Genomic DNA, 15013 nt, shown 5'->3' with positions numbered 1-15013 from the left:
GCCGATTGCCGTTTCACATGCGTTTGCGTATGGTAGCATAGCATCAATCGTACCTTGACTGCTTTGGTGTTTGCTGCTGAAGCTTCTTACTAAACTCGGTTGTTTGGGTTAGAGTCGAAACTAAATTTTTTTGGATTTTTAAGTTTTTTGCTCAATCCGGCCTATTCATTCACCCAGCGAAATGAATTCAAACAGCAGTAGCGCGACCGCTTTGTTTGCCTGCTCTCGGTGCTTCACCAGGCACCCGTTTGAGGAGTTGTCCGCTGGACAGCAGCTCTGCAAGGTGAGGGCTGTTTCTATTGAATAAGTAAAAAATATTTCAGCAACAGGAATCACTAGATTTACGTACCTTCTGCTTGAAATATCCCCACAGATATTTGAAGGCATTTTATTTTGAAGACTTCGTGCTTAAAAATACTCTCGAGGGGACAAATAATCAAAGAAAACCTGTAGCGGTGACTTTCTTTTATGTGTAACACTTTTGATTCATAAATTTTCTTCTAATCGTAGATATTATGTAAATTTTTTGAACATTCATTTGAAAATATAAAGCATTTCATATTCAACAAACACTGATCTGAATACATACATTGAGCATCTAAAGAGCACTCAATATTAATAATTTTTCCTCGTTTACATTCTTTATTAACATCAGCAGTGTCAAGACTTCAATTCAACACGTCAGTTAACAGTTAATTTTTCTTTTTGCGTATTTTTTGGCGTAGTTGCCGCGAGGCGAGTCGAAAACCACAAGGTGTTTAAATTGATTGCACTTAAAATTTAATCAAGTTGGTTGATAAACTATTTATTTTTTGCATTTTAGTACCTGTCTCTTAGGCCTCACTTTGGTTTCTATTTTTCGTACATTAAATTAATTTAAGCTTTTTGCTGATTTTTGCAGATTAAGTTTCTCTGTACGCATTGTATTGAAAATCAAAAAGCTTGAACTTGAATTTGTCAAATATCAAATTTTTCTATATTCTGTAAGTGCCGTGAAAAGCAAGAATTCGCTAATATCAATCTGCCTCACTGATTTTCATTATTTGCTGCGGCCAAGGGGATGTTGCGAAGGATTTTATAGCCTTGAAATAGCATCTTCTTCTCGACCTATTTACGTAAAAGGGTTTGATTTTAAATCTATGCATTCCTAAATAACATAGCACTGCTTTTGCTACTTCAAAACTCCCACCGTAGGGTCAGAATTTTAAAAATTAAAATTTTGCGGTAGGGAAAACTAAACAGCGTCCTGTTCCTGTATTGTGAGGCTGATTTCGACACACTCAAAATATCATCCCTTCATCTTTCAAAGAAAGGATTGCTTGAAAAAAATCTTAGTGGAACCCCGCCACTCTTCCCCCTACGACAGCAACTACAAAACCGGACTTTCAAAAATTCACTTGTTGAAAATTCTTTCCTTTTCGCGTAGAAGGGATAAAAATACTTGAGCGCTGAGAAGCTAGAGCGGCTAACCTGTTTCTATGTATTGTCCTAGTCAATGAACCGTCTTTTCTATTTCTCTTATTGTGCTATTCTCGGAAATATTTCACTCTCCTCTTTCTTTAATTGGGAGCATTCAGCCATGATGCCTTCATGCTGGCAAGTTTGAAATTAGTTCCATGGCTTGCCCCCAGAATATTATTTTAATACTATCGCATCGCAATTCGTCCATTCATTTTACTTAACTCTAGGTCCAATAAACGTTCTGATTAAATTATTCGTGTATCTTGGCAAACAGACTTGAAATTCTAAGCATTGAATTTTATATTAGATCATTTTCAGGGTAGCTTAACTTTAAATTGGTTGATTTAATGTTATAACTGCACAGGAATCTCCGACATCGTTGCCTCCCCTTCTCCTTTTTCTCAAAAAATGTTTTTAGCACTTAACTAGTGATTCGCCCGCTTTTAAAGACCTGAGTTTGTTAGTTAAATTAACAATTTACAATGATCTAAAGTTCATTTTAGTAAAATTCTTATTAAGGATACCTTTAATTATCTAGAAACAGAAGGGTTAGTCCTAAATCTTGACGTTCTTACAATTTTAAATAGGCATTGAGACAAATTATAATTTAAGTTGGTTTAAATGAAATCGAGAAACCAGATCCCAAGGAAATCCCCATTTTGTAATTTCTTATGAATTTTTATGCTTCTTATAAAACCAATCCAACCATTCTACCCTGCGAAATAAATTTTTGTTTCAGGAGTGCAGAGGTGCCTTTCCAATTGTCAAATGCACATTTTGCCGGTCTGAATTCCAGCAGAGCACGTAAGTTTTCTGTACCATAATTATACTACCAAAACTGCACCTCGTAGAACCATTAACATTAGCCTTGAAAAGTTGGTGCACTTTTAGAACAGCTTCGCACGTAAAAGCGGTTGAGCAAGTTGCTTTTGGCAGTGCATTTAAAAATAACCTACCAAAACACAAGTGACGCGACGCTCACTAACCCAGTTTTCAGCTCCATTGACCGACAACAATAAAACACGTGCCTAAGCCCATTCCAAAATGTGTTTGCAGAAAGGGTAGCACTTCGACGATCTGCAAAAAATGCGAGCAAAATGTGATCCAATACGGCAAGCCGAGCGCCTGCAAATATTGCAACATTATTGCCGCCTTTATAAACAACAAGTGCCAGCGGTGTTCGAATTCTGAAAAAAAGTACGGGCCGCCAGTTACGTGTGAGCAGTGCAAGCAGAAGTGCGCTTTTGACCGCAAGGATGACGATAAAAAGGTTTCTAAACGCCGCCGACGGGGTGTGCAAAAAGACCGAAATAACAATGATGTGTTTCGCAGGTGGACGGAAAACTGCTTTGCTGGCTTTGCACTTTGAGTTACAAGCGGACTCTGGCCAAGACGAAACAGACGCAAGCTGAGAGGCACAAGATGCAGCAGAAGGAACGCAAAGACAAGTAATCCATTTTTCTTCTTTTTCCTGCACTTGTTAATTCTATATCGGTCAGCTGAAAAGGCCGTTAAAATTGATGGCTCTTGAACAGAGTTGGGTAACAATAGCGACGTAATAGTGACAACACTACCCGTATCCATCATATCAATTGGCAAATCCGATTTTCAGGGTGGGTCACTACAAGCACAAGCGTCCACACCGCGTTGATGTAACCAAAATGCCCGGTGAGCCGCCTGTGAAGGTGCAAAAGGGCCCTCCGACGCCCATCACCGAGATCGACCCGACATCTAGTGATCACGTTGTAGCCATGACGCAGCTCAAGGAGAAGATCGCCTCCATGCAGAAGCAACTGCAGCAAAAGGATGCTAGTCTGTTTAGCAAAGACAAGCAGGTATTACAGCGACCGACTTAGCTGCCGAGCGAGTGTTTGATTCTCTGTATTACAGATCACTGAATTGAAAGCGAAACACTTTACCGTCGAGCAAGAATTGCGTGCTAAAATGAAGTCTATGCAGAAGGACCATGATAATAAAACCGAGCAGATGCAAATCAAGATGAAGAGTATGCAGAAGGAATTGGCCGTTCTTTCCAGAAGCAAAGGGAAGGGAGTTTTGAGCAAAGAAATTGCTGCGGGCAGCGGCAGTGGAACTGACAGTCCGTCACTTGCATGAATCCGGGTTTTTTAAAGAAAAAACAGTACTGCTATAATCAGATATTCTGAGGTTTCAACGAGAAAAATAGTTTTGTAATCTCAACAGTGAAGATCACTGCCTCATTCTAATGCGGTTAATTCCAAATTGCTTGTCTGGCATGAATAGCTCGAATTTCAAACGTTCATTGAAACTTCTAATTGGATCTATTTTTGAAATCAGCCGCTACAATTTTAATTGACCTGTCTCATTAATTTTAATAAAGGATTTTAATGCAATATTATTCAGTTTTAAGTAAATCTTCGTCCATTTGGATCACAATTTTACCCCTGAGATGTCCTTCTTGTTGGCAATTAAATGCAGAAGGAATCTCAGAGAATTTGAAAACTTTGTGTATCTGAGGCTGGATCTTCCCATCGTTAGCCAACAGGGTGAGAGCGTCCATTCCTTCTTTGCATGGAGTAACCATTCCCCACTTTACAATCGCACCTTTGGTAATTAGGGTGTACACGTTGGCAGAGACAAACTCAATCAAGCTTTTAAACATCCCCAGCACAAGCCCAAATTGGTCAGCATTCTTCATCATCGGATGCGTAATGGTCACATACTTGGCCAAACTCCATTTTTTTAAGCACTCTTCGTGGGGCAGTCCTTCAATGCCAGCAGAGTTGAAGATTAAGTCGTAACTAAAAATGAGTTGTTACGCAAACACGGATATGAATTTCAAATTTTCTTACGGTCCGTTAGTGATAACTTGCTGTTTGTATTCATTGCTCTTGTAATCAATGACCTTGTGCAGTCCCAAAGAGTTGAGTCGAGTAACTGCATCAGTGCTACAGGTAGTAACGACCTAAATTAAGCTACTTAATTTTTTTCTGCAGTTTATAAAAATGTACCCTGCAGCCCCAGGCCTTGAGCATTTGCACCGCAATTGAACCAACTCCTCCAGATCCACCCAACACAAGCACCTTAGGTTTGTTTCTCCCCAAGCTTGGCGACCACAGCACAGACCAAGCTGTGAGCCCGGCAAATGGCAAACAGGCTGCCTCCATGGCATCTAAGACCTCTGGTTTTTTGGTCATCTAGTTAAATAAAATTTATAAATGGATTGGATGCTGTGCTCTATGAAATTTTACATGATCCTGATGCACAATAATATGTGTGGAGAGAGCGCCTTTTTTATTTAGTGGAACAACTCCCCAAACTTTGTCGCCTACGTTCACCTTAGAAACGCCATTGCCGTTCTTCAACACTTCACCGACAAAGTCCCGACCAAGGATGATAGGGAAGCTCCGAAATTTACTCATGATGCTGTTTCCATATCCACCTGTCACATATTAAAACTGTTGAAATAAGGTTAACTTAAGTACGCCCTATTTCACCTAGCATTTTTTCGTCTATTGGGTTTATGGAGTGCGCCACGGTTTTAATCAAAACCTCATTTAAACCAGGGGCAGGTAGATCCACATCTTCAACGTTCAGCCAAAATTGCTCAGGGCCTCCAAAGTTGCTTATGCACCAGGAATGCATTTTAACTGACAATGTTTTCAGGCGGATTTGGTCTGTGTAGGAAACCACACGAAAAAAATATGGTGGGAGCAGAACTGATGAGTCACTGTCATTATCTCTGCGCATCTCTGCATAACCAGCAGGGAAATTTTTAACGTAAACAACAATCTTAATAAAGCATTTTATTTTTAACCATATAAAATTTACATATCCATTTCAACTATTATCTTCCCTCTGACATGACCTTCCTGCTGACATTTGTAAGCAAGAGGAAGCTCGGAAAACTTAAACTTCTTGTGTACCAATGGTTTCACTTTCCCTTCATTCACTAGCCGCATTAATTGCTTCAGCCCAGTTTGAGAAGGAGCAAAGAATCCCCACTGGGTAATCGCGCCCTTAGACTTCAAGGACTCAAAATTTTTCGCTGAAGCGTCTAACACACTTTTCACAGTACCAAATGGTACACCAAGACTGTCAGAGTTGCTGAGAAGTGGAGGAGATAGGGTGATGTACCGAGCCAGTTTCCACTCTTTGATACTGTCCATGTGGGGTGTGCCAGGAAGGCCGGCCGCATTCAGAATCACGTCATACCTTGGGTACAATGTGACATTATGAACTATTTCAGTTATACGCCTTTTTTCACTCACGGTCCGCACAGTTTAACATCTCTAGCAAAATCAGGACTTGTGTAATCTAGAACAGCTTCCAGACCAAATGACTCCAAGGTTGGGACAGCATCTGTTTTGCAAGTTGCTACCACCTGAATTAGAAGAATTTCCTTTAATTAATTAATTAATAATTTGCAAGTAGATATAATTTACCCTGCTTCCCCAAGCCCTCAGCATTTGAACAGCAATTGAACCAACCCCTCCTGAGCCTCCAAGCACTAAAACCTTAGTCTGTGGCCAGACCTGTGCCGCAAATGGTGCCCATAGCGCAGACCAAGCAGTAAGTCCAGCATACGGGATGCAAGCTGCAACCCAGTTTTCCATAGAATCTGGCTTTTTCACCACCTGCAATTAAGGGTTTCAAATGAACAAAAGGAGTTCAGTTGCGAAAGCTAACTGATGAGATGACAGGTGCAGAGGCCCCAAAAAGGCTGTGCTAAAACTCAGCCCCTGGGCTTTCTTAAAGCCAGCTCAATTTTTAATAGGGATAAAATCTTGCTTTTAATAACAGGATAGCTTGTTCTCATTTGACTTACATAATTTGCACAAGCAGCTACGTATTGAGAGTGGGTGCCTTTGTTAAAAGGGGGAACAGCTCCACAAACAACATCGCCGATTTGAAGGTGCCTCACTTGAGTTCCACATTCAACTATTTCCCCAACGAAATCACGTCCTAAAGTGATTGGAAATTCCAAAGAGCTGATTTCTGACTCAGCATTCTTTAAGACAAACTCTTCAGCCTGTCTCACAAATCCAAGTAATGCGCTTCCGTATCCTCCTGTAAATATAAGAAATTTTTGTATTCGAATTTTATTCGATGAGGTTTGTATTAATAAAAAAATATGTACCAATCATTGCAGTGTCAATGGGATTAACTGATGTAAATTTCATCTGCACAATCACTTCATTTGGTCGGAGTAATTTTGGAATTCGCTCAGAGTCAGTCAAGTTTAGCTGATCAATTCCTCCAAAGCCGTGGATTTGCCAAGCATGCATTCTATTCCTGCAACTCTGTTGCTGTGGAGTTTGTAGATCAGGTTCTGCTTGTGTTGATGAATTTCTGTGTTTTGTTTGACCATTCCGGTTGGTCGGATATCCAAGCCTTCCGCCGCTTCTTGCAAGCACTGAGGCCATCATCTGAGAGCACCTGAATGTTGTCATTTTGTCTCCTTGATTTCAGCTGTCTTCTGAAGTTAAAAAATTGACTGTGCAAATAGATATTATAATAATATAATATTGTATGTTGTGAAGGTCGTGGTGTCTGTATAATAATTTGATTTTGTGGAGATAGATGAGCCTAAAAAAAGACCCGTGTGTATAGTTACAATTACATATGTAACCACCAGTTTGACGCTCTACTGAGTAATTTAAAACAAACTATCTTTACGATGATTTGATTAAAAAGAAAATTACCTTCGATGAAAAATTATATAATTCACCATTCATCAGCTTTTATCAACGATTAATTTTATGTCATAGCAATCAGCATTGCGTATACATAATTACGCTGATTATGGAGCAGATTACAGAGCGATTTTGTCCTTAGCAATGTATTTTATTTAAGCTATTGGCTGTTTATCATAACACTAATAGTGGCTACTTTGTGTATACCTGGGTGTCTGTGCTCTAGCTTGCGTTCGCGGACTCATTCAAACAGAATCATGGTTCTTGGTTGATTCAATCCCCCTCTACAAATTCTACAATTCTACTTGAACATTCTCTGAAAGAACAGCCACAACGCCATACTGCTTTGCAGATGTGGGCGTGCCGGCGTGGGTGGTATTGTGGGAGTGGGAGTAGAGCCACTAGATCCACAAGGCACTTAAGTCAGGTGCAGGTGGGAGCTGTGCTTGTGCTTGTGCTCCAGACTGCTGCGTGTGCTTGCAAAGTGCTGGCAAAAGACACAAAGGGATGTTTAAACTTCCCGCTTCAATCCCAATTAATAAATATGGTACAACTTGCAGTTTCGTATATATTTGAGATGATATACCTGCATATTTTCAAATGTGTTTGTTTTCATTTCTTCACACTCCTTCACTTCTGCTTGAAACTGTTCACAGTGAAGACAAGCGCAGCGTGACTGTGTCGTGCTATCACCTTTTGGCGTGTTTTTAATCGTTACTCACACCACTTATCGTTGCACAGCACAGGTAGATAGTTTTTTTAATAACTACAACCGAGGGTTGTCATGCTAGTATAATTTAACTTGAAACATTTCCGGTGGCTCTCTGTGTTTGTTCATTATTCACTCTTTTGTTATTTAAAGCATGCACGTTTTTATTATGAGATTTTCGTTATCTTGGTCTATTGCTGTGCAAAGTTGTACAATTTTATCTCAATTTTAGGTATATAATACGGTACTTCCGTTGTCTGCAATGAGAAAGAGTTAAGAAATGGTTTCACCTGTCGATTCGCTCAAGACTAGAAAAGCTATCTACTAGTAACGGTTGGTATGATCTTGTATTAATTATTTGTGAATTTAACGTATACAAATTTAATCAAATTTACGATATTTACAGAGCTTTGATGTCCACTGACATTATAAGTGTAACTCTGGCTGCATATTCATTGCAATGGATATTAAAACCATTAAAACAGAGGAAATCTGGGAGGTTTGTACACTCCATGAAATATCATACAACTGGAATATTGAAGAGAACTGTCTTGCAGGTGGACTTGGATCCAGACGCAGAGCCAACCTTATTCTTTGCCTCAGAAAGAATGGGACCAGTTTGTGGATTTTGCGATCAGATATTGCAAAATGAGTGCGAATTGCTCCAACATGCCCACTCAGAGCATGACATCAGCCCGGATGTGTTTGACGGAGTAGATTTGCGCGACGCAGCTGCAGTGCAAGAAGCATTCCTGAATGTTGCCAATTTGCGGAATGAGTTTGTTTCTCTTGGGGAGGTGGAGCGCTGTCATCAATGTGGGTTCCTGTCCACTTCAGCCAATGTCTTCGCCGCTCACAAATGTTTGTTGGCTGAACCGACTAAAGATCCATCTGTCATCGTTCATCCCAGAGAACCACTCCCTGTTCCCCCACCTTACCAGAATCCAAATAATGTAACGTTATCAATTTTTCCTGTATATAGTTTTAACAAATTCTGACTGCAGGTTCTAAACGAAAATTTGAGAAATGCCCAACGGAACATCATAAGTACTAAGATAAATCAAGTGATCAATTCAACTGCTAAACCACATCTGGTTAATAGAATAATAAAACCACTTGCCAAACCACAGGTCGAGCTAACTGTTGGCAATGTCATTGAAATGGCTCTTGTTGAGACTGTTGTGAATGGTAATCATATCTATCAACTCTGCTAACCTCATCAAAAATAAATTTTTTTATCAATAGCTGGCCTGAAAGTAAGACCACCTGATGTTTACGACGAACATAGAGCTGTTGAGATGGTGTACAGTCTGTGCCAGACTCCACAGAGGTACATGGCTGAACAACTGCGCAACATTCCCGCAGACACGTGTTTGCAGCTCTTGCACTTGCTACGCAATCGACGCGTTCGTGTACCAGCTCATGAGACTGTTTCTGACCTCATCAAATACAGTGTTGAGGGAAACAGGAACAACAATTTGATTCAAAGGATGCCAGTTCCAACTGTTGACTGTCCCAACATGCCTGTCCTGCAACAGCAGCTGATGCTCAACGATTTTAGGCATATGGTGGCACAATCCCAGCTGAATGTCACACAACCTCATCTAATTGCCACACAGCACAAGCCAATTGAAACTAATCCCAAGAAGAAGGTCGTGGAATTGCGACCCAAGAGGCCACATGTTACAAATCCACCAGCAATGACCATGAGAACACCTTCAAGTCCAAAATCTGAGTGCCCTATTACTCAGGCAAGCACGCCAGCAATTATGGTAATCACGTTGGACGACTTCCCAGAGAAAACACCACCATCTATAAAATCATTAAAGTAAAGAGTTTTATTATTCTTTTATATTTCATGCATATCTAAATATTTTCCTTTTGGTATCTCTAGAGAGGAATGTATGACTTGCGTTGACTGCTTCCGCTCGTTTGAAAGCAAATTCACTTTCGTCAAGCACTTACAGTGGCAGTCCTTTTCGCAAAAAAACCCTATTCCCCTCAAATGCCGGTTTTGCTCACCACTGAACCGCAAGTCCTTCTTTTGTGAAAAGGGACTGAAGAAGCACATTTATCTCTATCACACAAAAGAAGTAAACAAGGACAAGAACACGCATTATTCGGTAGATGGGAGTATCCATGAAATCTATAAGTAAGACTCAAGGTAAAATTGTTTCAAGTTAGATAAAATTCTTGTATAGGTGTCTCCACTGTAAGAGAAAACGCGATTTCAAATCCCTGGCGATAATGATACATCACCTCAAGGTGTGCTGCAGAAAAAAAAATGACTGTAACATATGTCCTGATTATGTAAAGAATTTGAGATCACCGAGAAAACAGAAGTACCCTGTTGTGAAAAAGACTGCAACAAAATCAAAGAATGCTAAGAATGTGTTGAAGGTGGTAGTTCCCAAAACTAAGGTTAGTCATGAAAATTTATTTTGCAAATAGTTGGGAAAAAATTATTTTTTAGGGCAAGATAATATCTTCGCTTGAAAGAAGTTTTATGATCAAAGAAGAGATTGATCACAAGCTGAACAAAGAGGACATTTGTATACGCCCGGTAAGTTGATATTTTTTTCTATTATCACTTGGTTATTGCTTTTTTTCAGGAATTTGCATTTGTTGCTGTTAAGAGTGATCCCAGTGCTCAAATGGTAAGTTCTTGGTAAAATCCTTCCGATTTTAATGTAAAAATTGATCTGTCACTTTTACAGATGGAGGAAGAAATTTCAGAAATTTCCCAGCTATGTATGAAATCTGCGCAAACTTTTGAATGCGTTTCATGCGACTTGCAAGAGTTGAGCCCAATCAGACTGAGATCCCATTTCCTAAGAGAACACCCACATTCTATAGAAGAATTTCAGGTAGCTGTATAGTATTTGTCGCTCCATTGTGATATTTTATTTCAATCATCTCCTCAGATGAGCATCAGTCGGTGTGGGAGCGTGAGTGCTCGCTGGGTTTGTCCTCTCTGTGGAAACATTTTCGCCACAGAGGAAGCTTTCTTGGGCCATGTAGGTCAGCATGGGGTGGACCGCCAAGATTTATTGGCGCGCGTGGATGATCTAAGATTCTTGCCAACCTTGCGATCCACACTATTTTCTTTGAAAACCAAGAAATAAATTTCTTTTCGGAGAAATCCTTTGATCTCGTTTACGCTGCTATCCATCCAATCAAGCAATACTATATATATACACGAGCTTTTTGCATTAAGTTACCTGTTACCCTAACTCTATGTAAAAGCAGCAATGAGATGTAACAACTGGAAGTCTTACATGTTTTGTGTATTTTTAAATTTCATTTCCAATCAAAAGAAAAAGACCTGTATGATAATAAAAAGTAACTATAACTTGTGAACGTAACCATTTTTATTATTCAACTATGTCCTTTTGGTTGATGCCTTTTGGCTTCCTGGTTTTCTTGCCAAGTCTTTGAGCTTCTGGTTGAGGACCACTGTTCTCAGTTCGCACTGATGTAATGAAGGCATTCATCTGATAGTTCTCCATTCTCTCAAGCAAAATATCGGTCACCTTCCATTTGCCCAGCATATTGACGAATCTGACATTTCTCATTGCCAACTGCAGGGCATCATTAGGCCGCATAGCTCGGAATTCATCTTGGCTCAATTTAACTGATTCAATTTCTCGCTCATTGAGCTGGAAAATTATTGATTTGGTGAAATATATTGTAATAGTACAAAAATCATAAATATCAACGTACCAGAATATTTAAACTTAGTTCATACTCTGCATCCAACTGGGGCCACCTTTGCTCCAGCACTGGCTTGCTCTGAAATGTAGCTTAGTATTTTCAAGTGTAAAACAACCACCAAATATCTCACCCAGTCAAATTCATTAGTCTTCATTGGCGCGGCAGATGCAACACAAGCCCAGAGTTCAGAGGCAAAATGCGGTGCCATTGGGGCCAGCGCAACAAGCTGCAGTGCAAGGGCCCGCTCAAACTGGACCGACAAACCTTTGAGCCCTTTGGGTGTTCTCCTCAGTTCATTTGTCAATCCTTTCATCTTGCTCACTGCTACGCTGAGCTGCTGCGACTTTCCTTGGGGTTTATTGGAGAATGCAGATAAATTATTTAAAAGAGCGCAAAATTTTACTATAGTTGAAGGTGATGCCAGAGAGAAAGTAATTTCTTTTGTCCCAGAGCCGCTCCTCCTCTTTCACAAGTGTTGCAGAAATATCATCAGAGATTTCTATAGTTTCATTTTTCCTTTCATTTAAAAATTCAAATACAGTGAGCCAAAGCTTCTTTTGCCAGTTAAGAATGCTAGGGTAGGCTGAAAAAACATTATTTTCATATTTTAAATTTAATCTTGATTCCTTCGAGACTTACTGTCTTCAGACCACTTTCTGTGCGATGTTGGAGCAACATCTGCCAAAATGACAAGGCGGGTGGCATCACACCCTAGCTCCTCCAATACCTCCTCAGGGTTGACACCATTGAATTTAGACTTGGACATCTTCTCCCAAGTTTCAATAATGGGTGCTCCAGTGCCAAGCTCCACAGGCTGCTTGCCTGAGTTCATTTTATTAAAATGAGTGACTGAGAATTTAAAATGTTCCTTTATATACCTGAAGTGTCCACTTCTTTAGGCTGCAGGTATTTGCCACTGTTCTTTAGGCGGTAACTCTTACCCATCACCATTCCCTGCACTAACAATCTGCTAAAAGGCTCTGGATGTTTCAGCCATCCGATTGAGTGGAGGAAATGTCCCATAAACCTCGCGTAATACAGGTGCAGAGTGGCTAAACCAAATCAGATTAAAATGGGGGGATAAAAGATTTTTGGATTTCACACCATGCTCCTTGCCACCGATATAAAGGTCAACAGGCATAAGTGAGTTTGTAACGGAGGGGTCAAAGGGGCGCTGCTGATTTTTTGGATCAAGAAAACGCAAAAAATACCAAGATGAATCAACAAATGTGTCCATTGTGTCTGTCTCTCGTTCTGCGTGGCTGCCACATCTAGTGCAAAAAATTATTACAGCAAATACAGGATTATTTATTTTATCAAATTACTTTGGGCAGGAAGTTTGCTTCCATTTATTGATGTCCTCATCTGCTGAAGGTACAATTATAGGGAGCTGTTCTGCAGGCACAGGTTGTGGGCCGCAAGAGATGCAGTGAACTATTGGAATCGGAGTGCCCCATCTCCGCTGGCGAGACACCAACCAGTCTCGTAAATGATGGCTGACTAAATTTCCTTCGCCAAGACCTGTAATTTTTCCATAATAAATATGCAACAGCAATCAAATAAAGCAATTCACCCTTCTCTTTGATAATCTTTGCAGCCTCTTCCCTCGTCATGTTTGAAGCTTCAGGGAAATGTATTGAAAGTGAAGAAGCAATGTCTAAATCTTCCTGGCTAGATGAAACGCCTATGTAAGCACTGTCATCACTGCTTAGCTCTTCCTTGATGTGGAAATCGATTAAAATAGAACATAATCTATAATTTAAATGAAATTACTTTGTCTAGTACAATAACAGGAAGTATAGTATTGTGCAAAGGGTGGACAACAGACGCATCTGTGAAAAACTCCTTAGTAAGCAGCCTATTTCCACAAATCGGGTGTGATTGCTTCACAGCCACAAATATTCCCCTGTCTTCGGGTGACCGAGTCCACGCCTTAAGTGTTTGGCCACTGTTAAGATGCTGTGGTGATTTTGGGTTGATAAATAATAATTTTATATCAAACCATTGAGTTTGGACATTTAAAAAGTAGCCATCACATTTGCCGATCCAGTGCCTCTGCAGCTTAATTATGTCTCTCCATTCTTCTAATTGCGGGCTGTCCAATCCATCCAAAAGGCTCCTATAAAATGGGTTAAAGTCAAAAATTTCAATAAAGTGAAAATTACTTTGCAAATTTTGTTGTTTGAATGAACCACTGCATTAGTTCTCTTTTCTCAACTTTGGCACCAGACCGCCAGGACCGTCCCTCTTTGTCCACTTGTTCATCGGCAAGCACAGTTTGGTCGACCGGATCCCAGTTGACTAGGGACTGCATTTTTCAGCTTTTATTGCTGGATATTGATAAAAAAAAAATGTGCAAAGAGATACCTTGGCTTGATAGACAAAACCGTTTTTGAAGAGCTCAAGAAATATGACTTGAGTGCCTTTATAGTAGTCAGGCTCACAGGTGGACAGTTCTCTGTCCCAATCAAACGAACAGCCCAAATTATCCAGTTGCTGCCGCATTTTTTCCACGTTCATTTTAGTCCAGTGGTGAGGATCAATCTCATGCAATCTAGCAGCATTTTCGGCAGGAAGACCAAATGAGTCCCAACCCATTGGATGAATGACCTTCAAGAAAATCAATTAAATACTGCTAAGGACTTCTTATTGATAACTCATACGTGTTTATCGTTCATTCTGTAGAAATGAGCGATACTGTCTGATATCGCGTATACTCTAGCGTGGCCCATGTGCAAATTGCCAGAGGGATAAGGAAACATAGACAAACAATACATTTTGTCACGAGGGTTGCTGTTTTTTACACTAGCAGCAGCCTGAACTCTTGGCTTCCAAGTTGATTCAATTTTTTTGCGAACGTCCATAGTTAAATTTTCCTAAAATTAAAAGTTTATGAGAATAAATGAAATAATATAATAATTTTTATTCCAGTGCCAAATAGCAAAATAAAAAATTAACAGGACTGTGTTTTTTCATAGAATCTGTGTAATTATGTAAATGAATGATGCAATTTTTCGTCAGAAGTATGTTCTGTCGGGTTTGTCAAGGGAAGTTTTTTTGACAGTTGAATGAAACGGAATGAAAATTAGCCATCTAATATCTAATGACAGGCCCTCGACTATTTTTTGGAGTGTGATTTGTTTACAATTATTCAAAGGTTTGTCAATATTATTATTTATATGTAAGTATAATAATGTATCACATATTTACCCATTGGCCAGTTATGCTGTATAAATTTCTTCGATGAAGGTCGAAAAATACTGATATTGGGCGTCCAGCTAGCTGAGCGGACTTCCGAAAATTTGTCATGCTGGGTGATGTGATAGCTGTCAATTCCGTTCGAAAATTATAATCGAAACATTAGAAGATCAGCAACATGCGGTGTTGACTGTGAGACCACACGAGCTCCGTAGCTCCGGCTGTTCAAAGTTATGAATCAAAACACCGGCAAGGG

General features: G+C 39.9%; 5 protein-coding genes across 8 annotated transcripts; 2 read left to right on the top strand and 3 right to left on the bottom strand.

Annotated features, from left to right (window-relative positions):
- Positions 1-77: 77 nt before the first annotated feature.
- On the top strand, positions 78-3833 carry LOC135944643 (protein FAM76A). Its single transcript, XM_065491741.1, has 6 exons — positions 78-283; positions 2201-2265; positions 2518-2731; positions 2794-2909; positions 3074-3296; positions 3352-3833. Exons 1-6 carry the CDS (start codon positions 182-184, stop codon positions 3574-3576), a joined length of 945 nt encoding a protein of 314 aa, XP_065347813.1. The 5' UTR covers positions 78-181; the 3' UTR covers positions 3577-3833.
- On the bottom strand, positions 3787-5125 carry LOC135944634 (reticulon-4-interacting protein 1 homolog, mitochondrial-like). Its single transcript, XM_065491729.1, has 5 exons — positions 4938-5125; positions 4692-4882; positions 4452-4637; positions 4293-4405; positions 3787-4241 (listed from the first exon to the last, which is right to left on the bottom strand). Exons 1-5 carry the CDS (start codon positions 5083-5085, stop codon positions 3836-3838), a joined length of 1044 nt encoding a protein of 347 aa, XP_065347801.1. The 5' UTR covers positions 5086-5125; the 3' UTR covers positions 3787-3835.
- A 106-nt stretch (positions 5126-5231) lies between these two features.
- On the bottom strand, positions 5232-7489 carry LOC135944622 (reticulon-4-interacting protein 1 homolog, mitochondrial-like). The gene is made up of 6 exons (XM_065491703.1): positions 7344-7489; positions 6581-6919; positions 6269-6510; positions 5886-6077; positions 5712-5824; positions 5232-5655 (listed from the first exon to the last, which is right to left on the bottom strand). The coding sequence occupies exons 2-6, from the start codon at positions 6891-6893 to the stop codon at positions 5268-5270; spliced, it is 1248 nt and encodes a 415-aa protein (XP_065347775.1). The 5' UTR covers positions 6894-6919; positions 7344-7489; the 3' UTR covers positions 5232-5267.
- Positions 7490-7667: 178 nt separating this feature from the next.
- Positions 7668-11205, top strand: LOC135944574 (uncharacterized). Of its 4 annotated transcripts, XM_065491625.1 has the most exons (13): positions 7668-7683; positions 7793-7882; positions 8078-8178; positions 8252-8344; positions 8403-8798; positions 8850-9033; positions 9091-9673; positions 9740-9997; positions 10047-10266; positions 10319-10408; positions 10458-10502; positions 10563-10712; positions 10770-11205. In XM_065491625.1, the coding sequence occupies exons 4-13, from the start codon at positions 8306-8308 to the stop codon at positions 10968-10970; spliced, it is 2166 nt and encodes a 721-aa protein (XP_065347697.1). In that variant the 5' UTR covers positions 7668-7683; positions 7793-7882; positions 8078-8178; positions 8252-8305; the 3' UTR covers positions 10971-11205. The 4 variants fall into 4 exon arrangements, with proteins under 4 accessions (XP_065347697.1, XP_065347716.1, XP_065347706.1 ...); XM_065491644.1 differs by lacking the exon at positions 7668-7683 and having other exon boundaries at positions 7751-7882; positions 8078-8182; XM_065491634.1 differs by lacking the exon at positions 7668-7683 and having other exon boundaries at positions 7751-7882; positions 8078-8192.
- Positions 11197-14991, bottom strand: LeuRS-m (Leucyl-tRNA synthetase, mitochondrial). Its single transcript, XM_065491605.1, has 15 exons — positions 14770-14991; positions 14223-14435; positions 13927-14169; positions 13725-13867; positions 13562-13678; positions 13333-13507; positions 13133-13277; positions 12885-13080; positions 12664-12830; positions 12438-12611; positions 12199-12381; positions 11963-12142; positions 11690-11907; positions 11569-11637; positions 11197-11504 (listed from the first exon to the last, which is right to left on the bottom strand). The coding sequence occupies exons 1-15, from the start codon at positions 14866-14868 to the stop codon at positions 11220-11222; spliced, it is 2607 nt and encodes an 868-aa protein (XP_065347677.1). The 5' UTR covers positions 14869-14991; the 3' UTR covers positions 11197-11219.
- Between the last annotated feature and the right edge of the window lie 22 nt (positions 14992-15013).

The sequence above is a fragment of the Cloeon dipterum genome, chromosome 1 (genome assembly GCF_949628265.1).
Source record: "Cloeon dipterum chromosome 1, ieCloDipt1.1, whole genome shotgun sequence".
NCBI lineage: Eukaryota > Metazoa > Arthropoda > Insecta > Ephemeroptera > Baetidae > Cloeon > Cloeon dipterum.
The sequence above is the reverse complement of the archived record's forward strand: the minus strand, read 5'-3'. Positions and strand labels throughout refer to the sequence as shown.

What these genes read in the sequence shown, in the direction of transcription:
- LeuRS-m (XM_065491605.1), bottom strand. Translation starts at nt 14,868, where the DNA reads ATGACAAATTTTCGGAAGTCCGCTCAGCTAGCTGGACGCCCAATATCA. An exon ending in CTGTTATTGTACTAGACAAA is followed by an intron (nt 13,278 to 13,332) that starts GTAATTTCATTT and finishes TTCCACATCAAG; the next exon opens with GAAGAGCTAAGCAGTGATGA. An exon ending in TGGCATCACCTTCAACTATA is followed by an intron (nt 11,908 to 11,962) that starts GTAAAATTTTGC and finishes ATAAACCCCAAG; the next exon opens with GAAAGTCGCAGCAGCTCAGC.
- LOC135944574 (XM_065491625.1), top strand. Translation starts at nt 8,306, where the DNA reads ATGGATATTAAAACCATTAAAACAGAGGAAATCTGGGAG. An exon ending in TGGTAGTTCCCAAAACTAAG is followed by an intron (nt 10,267 to 10,318) that starts GTTAGTCATGAA and finishes ATTATTTTTTAG; the next exon opens with GGCAAGATAATATCTTCGCT. An exon ending in ATTCTATAGAAGAATTTCAG is followed by an intron (nt 10,713 to 10,769) that starts GTAGCTGTATAG and finishes TCATCTCCTCAG; the next exon opens with ATGAGCATCAGTCGGTGTGG.
- LOC135944643 (XM_065491741.1), top strand. Translation starts at nt 182, where the DNA reads ATGAATTCAAACAGCAGTAGCGCGACCGCTTTGTTTGCCTGCTCTCGG. An exon ending in GCAAGGATGACGATAAAAAG is followed by an intron (nt 2,732 to 2,793) that starts GTTTCTAAACGC and finishes TGTGTTTCGCAG; the next exon opens with GTGGACGGAAAACTGCTTTG. An exon ending in TGTTTAGCAAAGACAAGCAG is followed by an intron (nt 3,297 to 3,351) that starts GTATTACAGCGA and finishes TCTGTATTACAG; the next exon opens with ATCACTGAATTGAAAGCGAA.
- LOC135944622 (XM_065491703.1), bottom strand. Translation starts at nt 6,893, where the DNA reads ATGACAACATTCAGGTGCTCTCAGATGATGGCCTCAGTGCTTGCAAGA. An exon ending in TAGCTGCTTGTGCAAATTAT is followed by an intron (nt 6,078 to 6,268) that starts GTAAGTCAAATG and finishes CCTTAATTGCAG; the next exon opens with GTGGTGAAAAAGCCAGATTC. An exon ending in GATGTTAAACTGTGCGGACC is followed by an intron (nt 5,656 to 5,711) that starts GTGAGTGAAAAA and finishes ATTGTACCCAAG; the next exon opens with GTATGACGTGATTCTGAATG.
- LOC135944634 (XM_065491729.1), bottom strand. Translation starts at nt 5,085, where the DNA reads ATGCATTCCTGGTGCATAAGCAACTTTGGAGGCCCTGAGCAATTTTGG. An exon ending in AATAGACGAAAAAATGCTAG is followed by an intron (nt 4,883 to 4,937) that starts GTGAAATAGGGC and finishes AATATGTGACAG; the next exon opens with GTGGATATGGAAACAGCATC. An exon ending in CAAGTTATCACTAACGGACC is followed by an intron (nt 4,242 to 4,292) that starts GTAAGAAAATTT and finishes ACTCATTTTTAG; the next exon opens with TTACGACTTAATCTTCAACT.